At 42.2% G+C, this 18,962-nt stretch overlaps 1 protein-coding gene across 1 annotated transcript in view; it reads left to right on the top strand.

Moving 5' to 3' along the window:
• LOC115143990 (potassium voltage-gated channel subfamily KQT member 2-like) overlaps window positions 1-18,733 on the top strand; it is a 71,620-nt gene extending 52,887 nt beyond the window's left edge. The window contains exons 12-18 of the mRNA XM_065004081.1: window positions 3,790-3,837; window positions 7,053-7,070; window positions 10,675-10,783; window positions 11,183-11,314; window positions 13,468-13,563; window positions 16,630-16,753; window positions 16,859-18,733. Coding sequence (XP_064860153.1) covers window positions 3,790-3,837; window positions 7,053-7,070; window positions 10,675-10,783; window positions 11,183-11,314; window positions 13,468-13,563; window positions 16,630-16,753; window positions 16,859-17,608 — 1,277 coding nt within the window. The 3' untranslated portion in view covers window positions 17,609-18,733. The remainder of the gene's footprint in view (window positions 1-3,789; window positions 3,838-7,052; window positions 7,071-10,674; window positions 10,784-11,182; window positions 11,315-13,467; window positions 13,564-16,629; window positions 16,754-16,858) is intronic.
• Window positions 18,734-18,962: the final 229 nt, after the last annotated feature.

Raw genomic sequence — 18,962 nt, 5'->3', positions numbered from 1 at the left:
AGAAGGGTGCAACTCTCGCTCTCTTGAAGACGGAAGGGACGTAGCCAGCGGTCAGGGATGAGTTGATGAGCGAGGTGAGGTAAGGGAGAAGGTCTCCGGAAATGGTCTGGAGAAGAGAGGAGGGGATAGGGTCAAGCGGGCAGGTTGTTGGGCGGCCGGCCGTCACAAGACGCGAGATTTCATCTGGAGAGAGAGGGGAGAAAGAGGTCAGAGCACAGGGTAGGGCAGTGTGAGCAGAACCAGCGGTGTCGTTTGACATAGCAAACGAGGATCGGATGTCGTCGACCTTCTTTTCAAAATGGTTGACGAAGTCATCTGCAGAGAGGGAGGAGGGGGAGGAGGATTCAGGAGGGAGGAGAAGGTGGCAAAGAGCTTCCTAGGGTTAGAGGCAGATGCTTGGAATTTAGAGTGGTAGAAAGTGGCTTTAGCAGCAGAGACAGAAGAGGAAAATGTAGAGAGGAGGGAGTGAAAGGATGCCAGGTCCGCAGGGAGGCGAGTTTTCCTCCATTTCCGCTCGGCTGCCCGGAGCCCTGTTCTGTGAGCTCGCAATGAGTCGTCGAGCCACGGAGCGGGAGGGGAGGACCGAGCCGGCCTGGAGGATAGGGGACATAGAGAGTCAAAGGATGCAGAAAGGGAGGAGAGGAGGGTTGAGGAGGCAGAATCAGGAGATAGGTTGGAGAAGGTTTGAGCAGAGGGAAGAGATGATAGGATGGAAGAGGAGAGAGTAGCGGGGGAGAGAGAGTGAAGGTTGGGACGGCGCGATACCATCCGAGTAGGGGCAGTGTGGGAAGTGTTGGATGAGAGCGAGAGGGAAAAGGATACAAGGTAGTGGTCGGAGACTTGGAGGGGAGTTGCAATGAGGTTAGTGGAAGAACAGCATCTAGTAAAGATGAGGTCGAGCGTATTGCCTGCCTTGTGAGTAGGGGGGGAAGGTGAGAGGGTGAGGTCAAAAGAGGAGAGGAGTGGAAAGAAGGAGGCAGAGAGGAATGAGTCAAAGGTAGACGTGGGGAGGTTAAAGTCGCCCAGAACTGTGAGAGGTGAGCCGTCCTCAGGAAAGGAGCTTATCAAGGCATCAAGCTCATTGATGAACTCTCCGAGGGAACCTGGAGGGCGATAAATGATAAGGATGTTAAGCTTGAAAGGGCTGGTAACTGTGACAGCATGGAATTCAAAGGAGGCGATAGACAGATGGGTAAGGGGAGAAAGAGAGAATGACCACTTGGATAGAGATGAGGATCCCGGTGCCACCACCCCGCTGACCAGAAGCTCTCGGGGTGTGCGAGAACACGTGGGCGGACGAAGAGAGAGCAGTAGGAGTAGCAGTGTTATCTGTGGTGATCCATGTTTCCGTCAGTGCCAAGAAGTCGAGGGACTGGAGGGAGGCATAGGCTGAGATGAACTCTGCCTTGTTGGCCGCAGATCGGCAGTTCCAGAGGCTACCGGAGACCTGGAACTCCACGTGGGTCGTGCGCGCTGGGACCACCAGATTAGGGTGGCCGCGGCCACGCGGTGTGGAGCGTTTGTATGGTCTGTGCAGAGAGGAGAGAGCAGGGATAGACAGACACATAGTTGACAGGCTACAGAAGAGGCTACGCTAATGCAAAGGAGATTGGAATGAAAAGTGGACTACACGTCTCGAATGTTCAGAAAGTTAAGCTTACGTAGCAAGAATCTTATTGACTAAAATGATTAAAATGATACAGTACTGCTGAAGTAGGCTAGCTGGCAGTGGCTGCGTTGTTGACTTTGTAGGCTAGCTGGCAGTGGCTGCGTTGTTGACACTACACTAATCAAGTCGTTCCGTTGAGTGTGATAGTTTCTACAGTGCTGCTATTCGGGGGCTAGCTGGCTAGCTAGCAGTGTTGATTACGCTACGTTGCGTTAAAAGAACGACAATAGCTGGCTAGCTAACCTAGAAAATCGCTCTAGACTACACAATTATCTTTGATACAAAGACGGCTATGTAGCTAGCTATGTAGCTAGCTACGATCAAACAAATCAAACCGTTGTACTGTAATGAAATGAAATGAAAATGTGATACTACCTGTGGAGCGAAGCGGAATGCGACCGGGTTGTTGAGTGAGGAAGTTCTATTCGGTGGACGTTGGCTAGCTGTTGGCTAGCTAGCAGTGTCTCCTACGTTAAGGACGACAAATAGCTGGCTAGCTAACCTCGGTAAATTAAGATAATCACTCTAAGACTACACACTCTAAACTACACAATTATCTTGGATACGAAGACAGCAAAGACAACTATGTAGCTAGCTAACACTACACTAATCAAGTCGTTCAGTTGAGTGTAATAGTTTTTACAGTGCTGCTATTCGGTAGACGGTGGACGTTAGCTAGCTGGCTAGCTGGCTAGCTGCTGGGCAGATAGCAGTGTAGACTACGTTAGGACGACGAAATACGATAATTACGCAATTATCTTTGATACAAAGACGGCTATGTAGCTAGCTAAGAAGAAATTGCTAAGATTAGACAAATCAAACCGTTGTGCTATAGTGAAATGTAATGAAATGTATACTACCTGCGGACCGAAGTGCGAATGCGACCGCTCGCTCCAACCCGGAAGTAGATCCAAACCCATCTTGGAAATGGGTTTGTTGTGATGTGAGTGTTCAGATGGTACGAATATTACTGCTGTATTATGTACTGTATCTATTGTGCCTCTTTTTTCCAGGTGTGATACTTTGCTTTCTATTGTCTGTAGAATCTACGTTTCCTTGCTGTTTGGTTCATTTGAAACCAACTTCGGAGAGTACAATTAGAGAAAGGCACAGTGTGGTGATTATTGTCTGCTGATGTAGTTGATATATATAAAGTTACAGCAGTTGTGATAATGCTACTTGATGCTAACATAAGGGTTTCGTTAGCTCCATGACTCTATGGCAAGTTATAACAAACATCTGAACTGATAATGACAGCGCTATAACCACTTTCCTCGATAGAGCTCTATAAAACAGTTTCATGTCGAACTCATGAGTTCATAACATGTCTTATAACGATCCTGTTTGCAGTATAAGTGTACAAAACATTAGAAACACCGTACTAATATTGAGTTGCGCCCTCAGAACAGCCTCAATTTGTCGGGGCATGGACTCTACAAGGTGTCGAAAGCATCCACAGGGATGCAGGCCCATGTTGACTCCAATGCTTCCCACAGTTGTATCAAGTTGGATAGATGAAAGACCCAGCAACGTTGCAGTTCTTGACACACTCAAACCGGTGCACCTGGCACCTACAACCCATACCGCGTTCAAAGGCACTTAAATATTTTGTCTTACCCATTCACCTTCTAAATGGCACACATACACAATCCATGTCTCAATTATCTAAAGGCTTAAAAATCGGTCTTTAACCTGTCTCATCCCCTTCATCTACACTGATTGAAGTGGATTTAACATGTGACATAAATCATAGACTGACCAGATGAATCCAGGTGAAAACTATGTCATGGAAAGAGCAGGTGTTCTTAATGTTTTGTACACTCAATATATAGTATTGGTATAGTGACCACCTCTAAATAGTATTTAGGTGTTAAAGTGATACTCATAATTAATCGTAGATATTTACCATGAACTTAACAGCATGACAGCATATGTTTGAGCTACATGAGGTATTTATGTTAAACATATCCTGTCTGTGTAGTGTGTCTGTACTGATGCAGTTGTTGCTGTTGATTGTGTTTTCTCTATACCTTGACAGAAAATATGCATTTGATGCGTGATTGGCAATACCCAATCCTCATCGATTCCCTTTCGTTTCTCTGTTTGACGCTGTGCTAAAGTGCTGATTGAGATGCAGGATGAAGAATTCAGACAGAAGAGCTCCCCAGGTCAGGCAAATGGAGAGGGTTGTTACACCACCCATGATCAACACACCGATAAGCAAATATAGAGGGACTTATTGCCTAATGTACACAAGAGCTCATGTTGCAATCATATTTAGTTTTTGGTTTGGTATGCTTTTTGGGCTGGTTCCCCAGACACAGAAGCCTAGTCCTGGACAAAAAAGCACGCTCAATGGAAAGGTTCCCCCCAGGGACCCAGTGGACAAGGCAGCCAGGGCCAGGGGGGCCAAGGTCAGGGTCAACCCATCCGAAAGTGTTTTTAAATCCAGAACAAGGCTTAATCTGTGTCTGAGAAACCAGCCCTTCATCTTTGTCCGAAAAATATTTTGAATTGTTCCATTTTGTAAATAGCTGTAAAGAGGTAAACATGCTGTATAGTGTAAGATAACATGGATTTATTTTTCATGGCAATGGCATCACCTTCATGTTTGCTGTTTGATTCAACTTTTGTTTTCATCATTAAACATCATAAAACAATATATTTTGAATACTAATGATATGCCTGCTTGAGTTTCTTGTCTAAATCATCCCAAGGTGTCAAATGGATTGTGTAGCTTAATGAAGTAACTTTAAGATGATTTGGACATGAAATCGGCCCAAATCTGATTTCACACATCAGTTCTAGTGATCAACCAGATCTAAATCTCTCAAAATTAGACAATATTTCATATACATTTTATATACATTTTGGTTAAAACTATTTACTAAAGTAATTATATGGAGTAAAATTAGTGTGCATATCAGTCTCTCATTGGTTACAGTCTCATGCCATTAGATGATAAATGTGGCCAAATTATTGGTCTCAATTGCAGCAATCAATAAATAGCATGCTTAAGAGAGCATATTAAACCCAGTAATAAGCTATAACAATCTATGTCAGTTTATGATGATGACTGTTACCGACATCTGTTGAGATGTCTGTTATGTCATGCAAGTTATTAGCCTGGGAAAACAGAGCTCTTCCATTTGGATTCCCAAGCTTCAGTTTGGATTCCCAGGCTAACAAAAAATAATACTTGATATAATGCCTCTATAGCATGATCATGACATAAATCATAGTGATATACAATTATGACATAAAACCTGTCATGATATGTCACTATGGTTAAGCAAAGTGACATAACACTGTTACAAAGCAAGAACTGTACGACATTTAAATCTGATTGTAAGTTTCACCACTTCATAATGCCACTTGGCTTGCATGTCACGGTATACTGTAGCAGGCCTTCTGCCATTCATATGGCAGCCGTATGCCGTTCCTATGGCAGCCCTATGCCGTTCCTATGGCAGCCCTATGCCGTTCCTATGGCAGCCCTATGCCGTTCCTATGGCAGCCCTATGCCGTTCCTATGGCAGCCCTATGCCGTTCCTATGGCAGCCTTATGCCGTTCCTATGGCAGCCTTATGAAGGCACTATGATGCTGCATTTACTGATTTCCACTGCCCAGTTTTTCATTTTGCATCCCTTTTTTAAAACCAGAGATCCTACATTCTTACATGTTAAATAGTGCTGTTTTGAGATAAAGTATATATTTTTTTTATCATATCTACCAATAATTTATCCCCCAAAAATATTTTTCATATGAAGGGTTGTAACACTACGCACATAAAATGTTCAAGTATGTGACATTAGAATGATCCATCCTTTGGGGGAAGACATTCATCTACTTATTTGGCACCGTTCGACTATTGTACAATATCTCACATCTTGTCACATGTGAGCAATGGAATGAGCTCAAAATCAGACAGATATATATCAATTCATATAGTACTGAAAAAGATAGCAGATTTTTAGATTGGCTACTGTAGCTTCATTCTGCTACTGTATCAGTTGGGCCATGCTCATGTGTAGTCATAGCTTAACCTGATTTTCAGAGTGACATTTTGATTTGAGTTTGCTAGCTAGCTCATTGTACATACAATGCAGATTTGCACAGCACTATCACTGTTTGCTGCATGACAGTGTAGAGTTTTTTTCTGTCAAATTACCATTTTATCATAACATGCCCTTTTACAATTTTGCAGTACAATAAGTGAATGCAACCAGTATGACAATCTTGGTCACACTTTCTATGAATACCCTATTCATAATGCATTTTTAAACCCTTTTGAAGTACAGGCACAATAGATGTGCTTATAATGCATTATGAAGAGGTTATTTGTAGGAATTGGTACCAAAGTCATTGCATTATTTTAATTGAGATATTTAGTATTCATAAAAGCATGTTTTCTATGAATCCTCTTTTTAAATGATTGGTTGTTGGATAATGTTGAATGTTCAATGGATGCCAATTTATCATTTTTCAGAGATCAGAGATAAACCCCCTCAAGAAATGTATATCCCCATATTATGGAGATAAGCAGTGCTCCTCTCTTTTCTAATTATTGAATTGTTGGTTTCCCAAAATTGATAATTTAATCAGGCTGATCTCATGGTCCTGAAATATTTGTTTTTCTCTTGATGTTAAAGCATAAATAATGTAAATGTTGAACAGTTAAAACGTATGTAAAGTTATTTGAATGCACTAAACCACAATGGTTAGTTTACTTGATGACAAGAATTTGCCTCCATATTTATCAGTTCCTATTTAGATACTAGATTTGAGTGGAAATTGTATTTTCTTCTCCTGAAGGTACAATACAGCAACAATGTACAATAATTAAGAGGTTACTATGAGTAAAAACTTCTTATTTATCCACATGCTTGGAGGTATTTTACCAACCATATTTCTAGCACGCATTTGCAATTTCAATTGATTCCAAATGGTCTTCCCAGCCTGTTTGTAATAAATGGAGGAAATAATACAGTCTAATCTCCTAATCTCCCAGTCCTAGTGTGGAATCAAGCTTCTTGTTGCTACAGTCCTTCTTCAGTCAATTCCACAAATTACTGTACCTAACTACATTTAAGGGATTCACATCATTTTGACTTTATCACGCCTCCTCTTCACAATGCAGATCTGGAAATAACCCCACAGTCCTGCATTGTACCTTCAGAGAGGTTGTGTAATACATGACAAGATACCCACTGACACAACTGAATATCACCACTGCCCTCTGGTTCTATTACATCATCATATTCTATTTCATTTCCTAATAAGCCTGTTTTTGTTCATTACCCCCCCCCCCCACACACACACACACTATTTAACCAGCTTTAATGAATTGTCTTTTCCTCCTCCTCTCCACCTCCTTTGCAGCAATTGAGGGGTTAATCAGTAAGAAAACCCCTGTGTCTGCTAGGAGATGTCCACCAGATCAAAACCAATAGAACCTACTGTTTATATGATATAAGCAATAGAATGCATGCCCAGCTCTTAGACCCATTCCATGAGCACAGTAGTGGGCGGGTCCCGTCATTTCCATAATACACCACTCCAACTCGAAGCAACAGCCCAAAGCCATGCACTCAACTCAAAATGGCTGCCGCTGCTCATTCTAACCTGCATGAAGGAAACCATCCAATCTCACAGAGTCAGTCAGCCTTTGGCGCCTACTAAGGGCCCTTAAACACAGCACTACAGAACAGTGACACTTGTTCTCCTCCCTCCCCTTAAAATGGAAGCCATGTTGGGGAAGATGTGTTGCAATTTTCATGGATCTGTTGTTTGGTTGGCATTAAGAGCACAATGTTTTTGGCTGTTGGAGTGAAACTGGGATAGGTCAATGCTGTGACCAAAAAATATTCACACCTTAAGGCAAGTTCAAACTCACTTTTTATGTTGTCAATACAGATATCTGCTTTATATTTATTGAGTTCTGAGTTCACACAGACATATAGTATTTGATTATACTAGATACAGTGCCTTTGGAAAGTATTCAGACCCGTTGACTTTTTACACATTTTGTTACGTTACAGCCTTCATCTAAAATTGATTACATTTATTTTTTTCATCATCAAATTACACACACTACCCCATAATGACAAAGTGAAAACAGGTTTTTAGACAATTTTGCTAATTTATTAAAATAAAAAACTGAAATATTACATTTACATAAGTATTCAGACAATTCACTCAGTACTTGTTGAAGCACCTTTAGCAGCGATTACAGAATTGAGTCTTCTTGGGTATGACGCTACAAGCTTGGCACACCTGTATTTGGGGAGTTTCTCCCATTCTTCTCTGCAGATCCTCTCAAGCTCTATCAGGTTGGATGGGGAGCGTTGCTGCACAGCTATTTTCAGGTCTCTCTAGAGATGTTCGGTCAGGTTCAAGTCCGGGCTCTGGCTGGACCACTCAAAGACATTCAGAGACTTGTCCCGAAGCCACTCCTGTGTTGACTTGGCTGTGTGCTTAGGGTTGTTGTCCTGTTGCAAGGTGAACCTTCGCCACAGTCTGAGGTCCTGAGTGCTCTGGAGCAGGTTTTCATCAAGGATCTCTCTGTAGTTTGCCCAGTTCATCTCTCCCTCGATCCTGACTAGTCTCCCAGTCCCTGCCGCTGAAAACATCCCCACAGCATGATGCTGCCACCATAATGCTTCACCGTAGGGATGGTGCCAGGTTTCCTCTAGACATGACGCTTGGCATTCAGGCCAAAGATTTCAATCTTGGTTTTATCAGACCAGAGAATCTTGTTACTCATAGTCAGAGTCTTTAGATGCCTTTTGGCAAACCTCAAGTGGGCTGTCGTGTGCCTTTTACTGAGGAGTGGCTTTCGTCTAGCCACTACCATAAAGGCCTGATTAGTGGAGTGCTGCAGAGATGGTTGTCCTTCTGGAAGGTTCTCCCATCTCCACAGAGGAACTCTAAAGCTTTGTCAGAGTGACCATCAGGTTCTTGGTCACCTCCCTGATCAAGGTCCTTCTCCCACGATTGCTCAGTTTGACCGAGAGACCAGCTCTAGGATGAGTCTTGGTGGTTCCAAACTACTTACATTTAAGAATGATGGAGGCCGCTGTGTTCTTGGGGACCTTCAATGCTTCAGACATTTTTTGGTACCCTTCCCCAGATCTGTGCCTCGACACAATCCTGTCTCGGAAAACTATGGACAATTCCTATGACCTCATGGCTTTGTTTTTGCTCAGACATGGCACTGTCAACTGTGGGACCTTATATAGACAGGTGTGTGCTGTTCCAAATCATGTCCAACCAATTGCATTTACCACAAGTGGACTCCAATCAAGTTGTAGAAACATCTCAAGGATGATCAATGGAAACAGGATGCACCTGAGCTCAATTTTGAGTCTCATAGTAAAGGGTCTGGATGCTTATGTGAAAAAGGTATTTCTGTTTTGAAATTTTTATACATTTGCTAAAATTTCTAAAAACCAGTTTTCGCTTTGTCATTATGGGGTATTGAAATGTAGATTGCTGAGGAATTAATCCATTTTAGAATAAAAGCTGTAACTTAACAAAATGTGAAAAAAGTCAAGTGGTCTAAATAGTTCCCGAAGAATAACAAAGCCACTGACACACCATAAAAGCATTATGGTCTTATAAAAGTGAGAAGTCTACTGTGTACTCTCTCAAATACAGCACCAACAATGAATTATAGAGGGAGCCATTTTCTCAGCCCTTTCACAAGTGCAGTCTGAACCTTGGTAAATTGCCAACTTGAGTCTGGCCTTTCAGAGCCCCAAAATAGAAAAATAATCCATTACAATAATTGAAAGTGAAATGTGTGACTGCACAAGCAAAGATCCACACTCCTCTGCCTCCGACTTCCAAGTCAAAAGACCAGTAAGTGTAGTGACTCAGCTGCACATAAAAAAGTTTGATACAGAAAGGAGTATCAGAAATATTCTATGCTAATTATAATGAATGATATACAGTGCGGACAGTTTACAATGTTATACTGGCGCACTGTTTTCACTATTAGTTTAGTTGAAGATATAGCAAGATCATTTGATCACAGAGTTAGCTGTCCTGCTATAGCTTGTATATAACTTCTTATTGAGCATCCATGTTTTGCACTGTAGATACATAGCCCCCCTTCTGTCATATTGCATTCTGCAGATTGAAACACCTTAAACAACTTTCTCTGTATAGACCAGATGTAGGATCTTCATTTGAGGCAGATTGCAACGGCAGGAACATAATCCTGCAACAACAGGAAATGGAATTATAAATCATGGACATTTTTTGTAGGGGTTGATACATTTTTCGTTAGACATTTTAAAATGGAAATTACAAACTTTCAAACTCTTTTTAAACCTCAAATATACTATAAGTGTGCATTTCTTGCTGTGCAGGAAAATTCTCAGCAACAAAAGTGATCAAACTAAGATCCTACATCTGTACACCTAGAACTTGACTGTCTCAAACTGCTGATTGACTAGGCTGTGGTCCACTGCAGAGGCCTGTCCTGCTGAGGATGCTAGCTTCTAGCGTAGCTTCAGACAAGAGCACACTGCAGAGGCCTGTCCTGCTGAGGATGCTAGCTTCTAGCGTAGCTTCAGACAAGAGCACACTGCAGAGGCCTGTCCTGCTGAGGATGCTAGCTTCTAGCGTAGCTTCAGACAAGAGCACACTGGCTTTGGCACGGCACGCCACACATTTATATTTTTGGGCCACAGTAGTAAGATGAACCCCTTAACCTCTAACTGGTACCACTATGCCCTCCCCTTTCCTTTAACTTATCCTGCATTGGCCAATGAGATGAACCGACACTGCCATTAACCTGCCCTCGATTCGACCCGGCTCCCAATCCCACACTGTAACCCTGGGCTGTGCAAATTAATGGCCGTGCCTTGCCTTCGCTTGGTTCCATGCAGACTGACATCCTAAAAGATGGAATGAGAGTGCAGATGACAGCTCAGCGTTTCCATCCCACAGGAACACACTAACACCGGAGCTGTTATGTGCTTGTTGTGTTTCGTAGAAGCCAGCCTCCCTGGTGAGGACATAGCGGACGACAATAAGAGCTGCCACTGTGAGTTTGTCCCTCAGGACTTAACTCCCGGACTCAAGGTCTCCATCAGGGCCATTTGGTAAGCCAAGACAAGTGTTGTCTTTCAGAGTGGGTCTGGCTCAGTTCTAGTGTTGCAAAATATCTGTAACTTTATTTCCAGCTTATTCACTCCTGATTCTGGGAATCTTTCAACTGGGAATTCTGGGAATCTTTCAACTGGGATTTCTGGGAGTTTGGGAAAGTTAAAGATATTACTGTAATTTTACAATCCTAGTCAGGTCACAAACTCAATCTCTCATTTGATCTGTATTATTGTTTAGACCAGCGCTAGAATACGCTGTTAAACAGACATGTATAAAGTTCATTAAGATGTCTCATGCCCCACATAATTCCCCCCAACCCTAGTAGAACGATCATACATCTATGAAATGTCCCATTGAGGTTGTGGCCATATCTGAAACATCTCTCCCTTCATCAGCATTATGAGGTTCATGGTCTCCAAGAGGAAGTTCAAAGAGAGCCTGAGGCCGTACGACGTGATGGACGTCATAGAGCAGTATTCAGCCGGCCACTTGGACATGCTGGCCCGCATCAAAAACCTCCAGTCCAGGCAAGATACCCTCCCTCTCTCCTTCTCTCTCACTCTTAGTCTCTCTCTAAGAAACAGGTCTTTTGCCAAAATGTTAGATCCCTGGGTACAGCACTCGAATAGAGCTGGAGGTTACAATTACATTGCATGCCTCGTTGTGTCCTCCTGTGTTTGATGTCCATAATGTCTGTTTTCTGTAGTGATGTCTGATCTTGTTTGGGATGTCTGTTCTCTGTAGTGATGTCTGTTATATGTAGTGATGTCTGTTATATGTAGTGATGTCTGTTATATGTAGTGATGTCTGTTCTCTGTAGTGATGTCTGTTATATGTAGTGATGTCTGTTCTCTGTAGTGATGTCTGTTCTCTGTAGTGATGTCTGTTCTCTGTAGTGATGTCTGTTATATGTAGTGATGTCTGTTCTCTGTAGTGATGTCTGTTCTCTGTAGTGATGTCTGTTCTCTGTAGTGATGTCTGTTCTCTGTAGTGATGTCTGTTCTCTGTAGTGATGTCTGTTTTATGGAGTGATGTCTGTTATATGTAGTGATGTCTGTTCTCTGTAGTGATGTCTGTTCTCTGTAGTGATGTCTGTTATATGTAGTGATATCTGTTATATGTAGTGATGTCTGTTCTCTGTAGTGATGTATGTTCTCTGTAGTGATGTCTGGTATATGTAGTGATGTCTGTTCTCTGTAGTGATGTCTGTTCTCTGTAGTGATGTCTGTTCTCTGTGGTGATGTCTGTTCTCTGTGGTGATGTCTGTTCTCTGTGGTGATGTCTGTTCTCTATTGATGTCTGTTCTCTGTAGTGATGTCTGTTCTCTGTAGTGATGTATGTTCTCTGTAGTGATGTCTGTTCTCTGTGGTGATGTCTGTTCTCTGTGGTGATGTCTGTTCTCTGTGGTGATGTCTGTTCTCTGTAGTGATGTCTGTTCTCTGTAGTGATGTCTGTTCTCTGTGGTGATATCTGTTCTCTGTGGTGATGTCTGTTCTGTGGTGATGTCTGCTTTCTATTGATGTCTGTTCTGTGGTGATGTCTGCTTTCTATTGATGTCTGTTCTCTATTGATGTCTGTTCTCTATTGATGTCTGTTCTCTATAGTGACGTCTGTTCTCTGTGGTGATGTCTGTTCTCTGTGGTGATGTCTGCTCTCTATTGATGTCTGTTCTCTATTGATGTCTGTTCTCTATAGTGACGTCTGTTTTCTGTAGTGATGTCTGTTCTCTGTAGTGATGTCTGTTCTCTGTGGTGATGTGTTCACACACCATTCACCAGGAATCAGAGGATGATTGACAGTTCATGATATTCCCGAGTCCCAACAACATCACGGTATAGGCTGCTGTACCCCAGTAATGACAAGAGAAGATAGCGAATTCAGTGAATCAGTGACAATCAGTGACTTATTGTGAAACGTTGATGTAGTCTGCTTCTTTATATCTCACCAGCAGTGTGAGTCTGTATGAATGTTAAGACAACTCTTATCAAGCCAATCAACATTTGGCCTGACCTGCAAAGGGGCATATTCTGAAATCATTGTATGATGTTAAGAGGTTCATCATAAAGGGTCCAACTTCTAGAGACACAACTCTGGTATCCATGACTAAGGGAATTTTCTGTGAGGTTGTTCTTACCAAGTGCAACCAGCCATTGCAAATATAGAGTCATGGTGAGGTTTGTTCCCCCCAAAGGTCAGAGTTCATTGAATCTGAATTCCGAGTCTACATGCATCACACAACATTTACATTGTAGTCATTTAGCAGAGGCTCTTATCCAGAGTGACTTACAGATAGCTAGGTGAGACAACCACATATCTCAGTCATAGTACATACATTCTTCCTCAATAATGTAGCAAAGGCAGTGCTAGTAGTTAGGGTTCCACATGTATGTAAATATATTCCTACTTATAACAGAAAAATGTTCATATCAAAATATCCTCACTATTTTTTTAAATTATGGCTTCACTGTCATATCATACAGCTGTAGTCTGTGATTATTTTACCAAATGAAAAAACATCCTTTTGGAAAATTTGTTTTAGAAAATACATATTTTGTCCTTGTCTTTCGTCCCCTGGTTCTGTTGTTTTTGGTTTCGTTCATTTCATGTGCGCTTGTCGGACTGGTCTGTGTTGCGCCTTCATCCTGCATTGTGCTGGTGTCTTCTCTATTCACTTTGCCAGGATAGATATGATTGTTGGTCCCCATGGACCCTCAACTCCACGCCATAAGAAGTATTCATCTGATGGACCCAAAGAGTCACCCAAATACTCTCCTAGGTTAGCCCAGACTGCCTCTCTCTCGTCAAGAGATTCTCCTGAGTTCCTTATCCATTCTGTTGACACGCAGCGGAAACCTTTTTTTGTCTCGGCCTACTGTATGTGACAGCATGTGACGAGCTGTGTCTATAAAGAGGAGTGACTTTATCAAAGTGGCAAATATCTTACTGCAAGCAGCAATTAATGAGTTATTCTCAGTAAATAACTACTGAAACTCATTGACTCATATTGTCTCTTTGAGTGCTAATCGGCTGAATAGATAGTATATACATTGTACAGTATAACATGTGCAATTTTGTTTCTTCTCATTTTTCTTGCCCTATACTGCAATGATTTTACTAGAGAATTAATAAAAGTTGAATAAAAGTTGAAGAAGACTAACTTGGTTTATCCAATAGTTAAGAATATGGTAAATGCTCCCGTAGGACATAGGAGGAGCTCATATACTGTAGGTAAGTATTCAAGTCAAGTAGCCGAACAAAAAAAGTGTTGAGCTGAATCGCCTGCAATACATTGACAATGAAGAGCTTATAGATAAAAAATAATAAGATACAGCTACTCCTTATGACCTATGAGGCGACTATGAACAGTATAGTTTGTTCTCTGGTTTCGGATGCATGTTGGCATGAGGCGTATTGAAGCATGCCACACGATGCACAAAATCTAATCAAATAAAAACAAAGTCCATTTCAGAAGTTTGCATAGTTTTCAAATCTTGGCCGCCTGGGATGGCTGGGAAATTGGTGAGCATGTTTTACCTGACTGTGAAGCAGTTCTATGAATAATATTTTTATACTGAGGATTTTTCTCTCTTATTCAGACGTTTAAAATGGTAGTTCATTGCTAACCCTCTTTCAGATGTAGGATCTTAATTTGAGCCTTTGCTACAGCAGGAAAATAATTCTACAGCAACAGGAAATGTGAAATATTATGCGGATTATAGTTAGACATTTTGTAGGGTTTGATACATTTATCCTAAGGGAAAATCAAGCCTGACATTTCAAGTAGAAATTAAAAACTTCAGAAGCCTTTTTAAACCTCAAAACAATACAAGTTTTAAATATCCTGCATTGCAGAAAATGTATCCTGCAACAGGGTGATCAAATGAAGATCCTACATCTGTATAAGTAGGCCTCAGTCAGAGTAAAAGCTAGTGTAGATGTTGTGGATGGTTTTTACAAGGTTCATGGTGCTTTAGCTGATCCAATATGTCCAAGCAATTTTTTCAGTGAAACTTTACTTGAATCAACCTCCACTTTTAGTCTACACATTTGATTAACACTTTACTCAAAGCTTTCATAATGCCAACAGAACCTTTCATAATGCCTACAGAACCTTTCATAATGATTACAGAACCTTTCATAATGCCTACATAACCTTTCATAATGCCTACAGAACCTTTCATAATGCCTACAGAACCTTTCATAATGATTACAGAACCTTTCATAATGCCTACAGAACCTTTCATAATGCCTACAGAACCTTTCATAATGATTACAGAACTTTTAATAATGCCAACAGAACCTTTCATAATGCCTACATAACCTTTCATAATGCCTACAGAACCTTTCATAATGATTACAGAACTTTTAATAATGCCAACATAACCTTTCATAATGCCAACAGAACCTTTCATAATGCCAACAAAAACCTTCCATAATGCCTACAGAACCTTTCATAATGCCAACAAAAACCTTTCATAATGCCTACAGAACCTTTCATAATGCCTACAGAACCTTTCATAATGCCTACAGAACCTTTCATAAAGCCAACAGTGCCTTTCATAATGCCAACAGAACCTTTCATAATGCATGCAGAACCTCTCATAATGCCTACAGCACCTCTCATAATGCCTGCAGCCCCTCTCATAATGCCTGCAGAACCTCTCATAATGCCTGCAGCACCTCTCATAATGCCTGCAGCACCTCTCATAATGCCTGCAGAACCTCTCATAATGCCTGCAGAACCTCTCATAATGCCTGCAGCACCTCTCATAATGCCTGCAGCACCTCTCATAATGCCTGCAGAACCTCTCATAATGCCTGCAGAACCTCTCATAATGCCTGCAGAACCTCTCATAATGCCTGCAGAACCTCTCATAATGCCTGCAGCACCTCTCATAATGCCTGCAGAACCTCTCATAATGCCTGCAGAACCTCTCATAATGCCTACAGCACCTCTCATAATGCCTGCAGCACCTCTCATAATGCCTGCAGAACCTCTCATAATGCCTGCAGAACCTCTCATAATGCCTGCAGAACCTCTCATAATGCCTGCAGAACCTCTCATAATGCCTACAGCACCTCTCATAATGCCTGCAGCACCTCTCATAATGCCTGCAGAACCTCTCATAATGCCTACAGCACCTCTCATAATGCCTACAGAACCTTTCAGTATACCTACAGAACCTTAGCAGTCATAGAACCCGTGTCATGACAACTTGCCTTACACTTTGACAACTGGCTTAACAATGTTATGAAGCAGACCATGTATGGCAACCTACCATCTCTAGAAACTTCCAAGGGTTTTTAAGACCTTCGTTATAACCTCTCAACTTGAAGTAACGTGTTTCTGTATTGTCTTGCTGGGGTTCAAGAGCCCATGAATGGCACTGATGAGTAGTTGAAAGAAAGAAAACTAACCCTGCATCCTCCAAGGCCCTACCTAGGTCCTCCTCCTCCTCCTCCTCCTGCTCCACCTATCCGTTGTCTGAACACACTGTAATACATGTTATGCCATGCCATCCCATGCATGAGCCTGTCTGACTCCCACTGTGCTCAGCGCTAGGAAGCGAGTGTGTGGCACTCTCCTCTCAACACCTGCAGTCCTCTACCTCTTGCAGTAGGACCAGATATTGTCAGGTTATACACTTCCACTTGTTATACCGTGGACCTGAGTTGAAGGTCAGCGATTATTTTAGAGTAGAATATAGTACTGTAAGTGTTTTTGTTTTGTTGTGGTATACATTTTTAAGGTGATATAAGGTGTCAATTTCAAGTAGGTTTTCTTCAACTCTATTGGCTTGATACTAGACAGACGTCACCTGTTTGTGTTTTGAATCGGTAGAGTTGACCAGATTGTTGGTCGAGGTACTCCAATCACAGATAAAGACCGTCCCAAAGGAACCACTGACAGTGGGGTTGAAGAGGACACAAGCATGATGGGGCGCCTAGGGAAAATGGAGAAACAGGTAAGGTATACTGTTATCTGGTGATGGCAGTATTCATTGTATACCTTTGTTTCACTTGGGCTTTCCAACTGTCCATCACACCATGGTGTCTTCCCTTCTGAGCAGGTCATGTCAATGGAAAGGAAGCTGGACTTCTTGGTGAACATATACATCCAGCGCATGGGCATCTCCCAGTCGGAGACGGACGCCTACTTTGGGTCCAAGGAGCCCGAACCAGCACCGCCCTACCACAGCCCTGTGGACCACATGGAGAAGAGTGGCTCCATCACCAAGATCATCCGATCCAACAGCTCTATCGGACAGAAGAACTTTGACCCACCGCCATCCTGCTCCGGCCCGGGGGTCCACTGCCCACCCTCCACCTCCTGGCAGCAGCACAACGTCAGCGAGTTCCACCAGCCTAGCCAAGGCAACTTACCTTCTCCTGTAGGTGATCACTCCTTGGTCCGTATCCCTCCTCCGCCGGCCCACGAGCGCTCCTCTGGAGGCCACAACGGGAGCAATCGGGGATCCCACCGCAATAGCGGTGGTGGAGGAGGAGGTGGTGGAGGAGGTGGAGGCGGTGGCAAGGGGGATAGAGAGGGCAAGCCAGACAGCGACACGTCCATCTCTATCCCCTCAGTGGACCACGAGGAGCTGGAGCGCTCCTTCAGTGGCTTCAGCATCTCCCAGTCCAAGGAGAACCTGGACTTCCTGAACAACAGCTATTTCAGTGGCGTAGCCCGCTGTGCCAAGGTAAGGCCCTACATCGCAGAAGGTGAGTCCGACACTGACTCCGACCTCTGCGCCCCCTCACCCAACTCGGCCACCGGGGAAGGCGCTTACGGGGACCGAGGGTGGTCAGGATCCAAGTAGGCCAAAATTGGAACCTCATATAAATGGGGCCATGGTGACTCTGCCTTGGAGTTCAGAGCTGAGAGGCCGATATGCTGGGTGTGAGGACACTGCTACCACCAATGGTACATGTGAGAACAGAGTCACCCAGCTCCTCTTAAATGACTGCAACATAGAGTGAGAAAAAAGGTTTATCAGACCACACTCCAGCAGTTTGTACTGAGAAAGCGCCTGTAGTTTTTCATACTCGGAAGGTTTGCAGCAACTTGACTTAGAGCACACACATTTGTTCTCATGTATTCACACACTCATCAAGGTTAAGTTTGCCAATGATTAAAAAAAATATCTGACCCTGGAATGGAATGCAGATTAATTGCCAACCTTCTATATTATGATTGAGATGGTTAAAGAGCTATCACACAGAAGAAACAGGTCCCGTGTGGCTCAGCTGGTAGAGAGCAGCACTTGCAGTGCCAGGGTTGTGGGTTCAATTCCCACAGGGCATCAATACGAACGAACGTGGAAATGTATGCACTCACTATTGTAAGTTACTCTAGATAAGAGTGTCTCCTAAATGACAAAAAAATAATTATTATATAAAATATACTTGAATTTGATCTAAATGATGACATTCGTGTTATTTTGCTGTATCTCTTTGTTTTGATATGTGGCACAAGAGATTCCCAATTAATCTAAAATGTATTGTATTTCTATCCCAAATGACTTATTATTTACAGTGGACAACAGAGGATATGTTTTGCATTATGGTTGATCAACTAAACGCATATATTTCAAAGGAATGTAATATTATCAACATTATGGCTCGTGTCCATAAGCCCTATGGGATAAAGGGACGTGATAACCAGTTCGATGTGCACTATTCTGTTGTGGTTGTTGTACAAAAACACGGATGGTATTTGCATCACACTACTTACGAAAGATATTGTACATATTCTATTCAATACCCACAATATTGCATTTGTGATATCCACAAAGATGCTTTCTATGGGTAGAGGTACATTTGGTGTAGTCTTTATTTGATCTGTAAAGATGTGTTTTATTGATTTGTATATATCAAATCATTTAGATGTGTTTATTTATTTCCTGTAAGAATTAAAGAAGCAACTTAGGCACAAATGCCTTGCAGCTGTCTTGATCTTTTAATTTGGATTCATTTTTGCTAAAAAAGTTTTTCTAAGAATCAATTATTCAAATGCACTAACACTTAACAGCTAGATCAATGACATAACACTCAACTGGAAACATTAACATACTTCACTAATGTAAAATTACAACAGCTACAGTTAGATGGAAGGTTTGATATTTTGTTGGTATAAAATATAATTTCAAGATGATAAAAATTGTAACGAAATAT

This window comes from Oncorhynchus nerka, linkage group LG2 (genome assembly GCF_034236695.1).
Source record: "Oncorhynchus nerka isolate Pitt River linkage group LG2, Oner_Uvic_2.0, whole genome shotgun sequence".
In the NCBI taxonomy this organism is placed as follows: domain Eukaryota; kingdom Metazoa; phylum Chordata; class Actinopteri; order Salmoniformes; family Salmonidae; genus Oncorhynchus; species Oncorhynchus nerka.
This window is presented reverse-complemented; position numbering and strand designations above follow the sequence as displayed.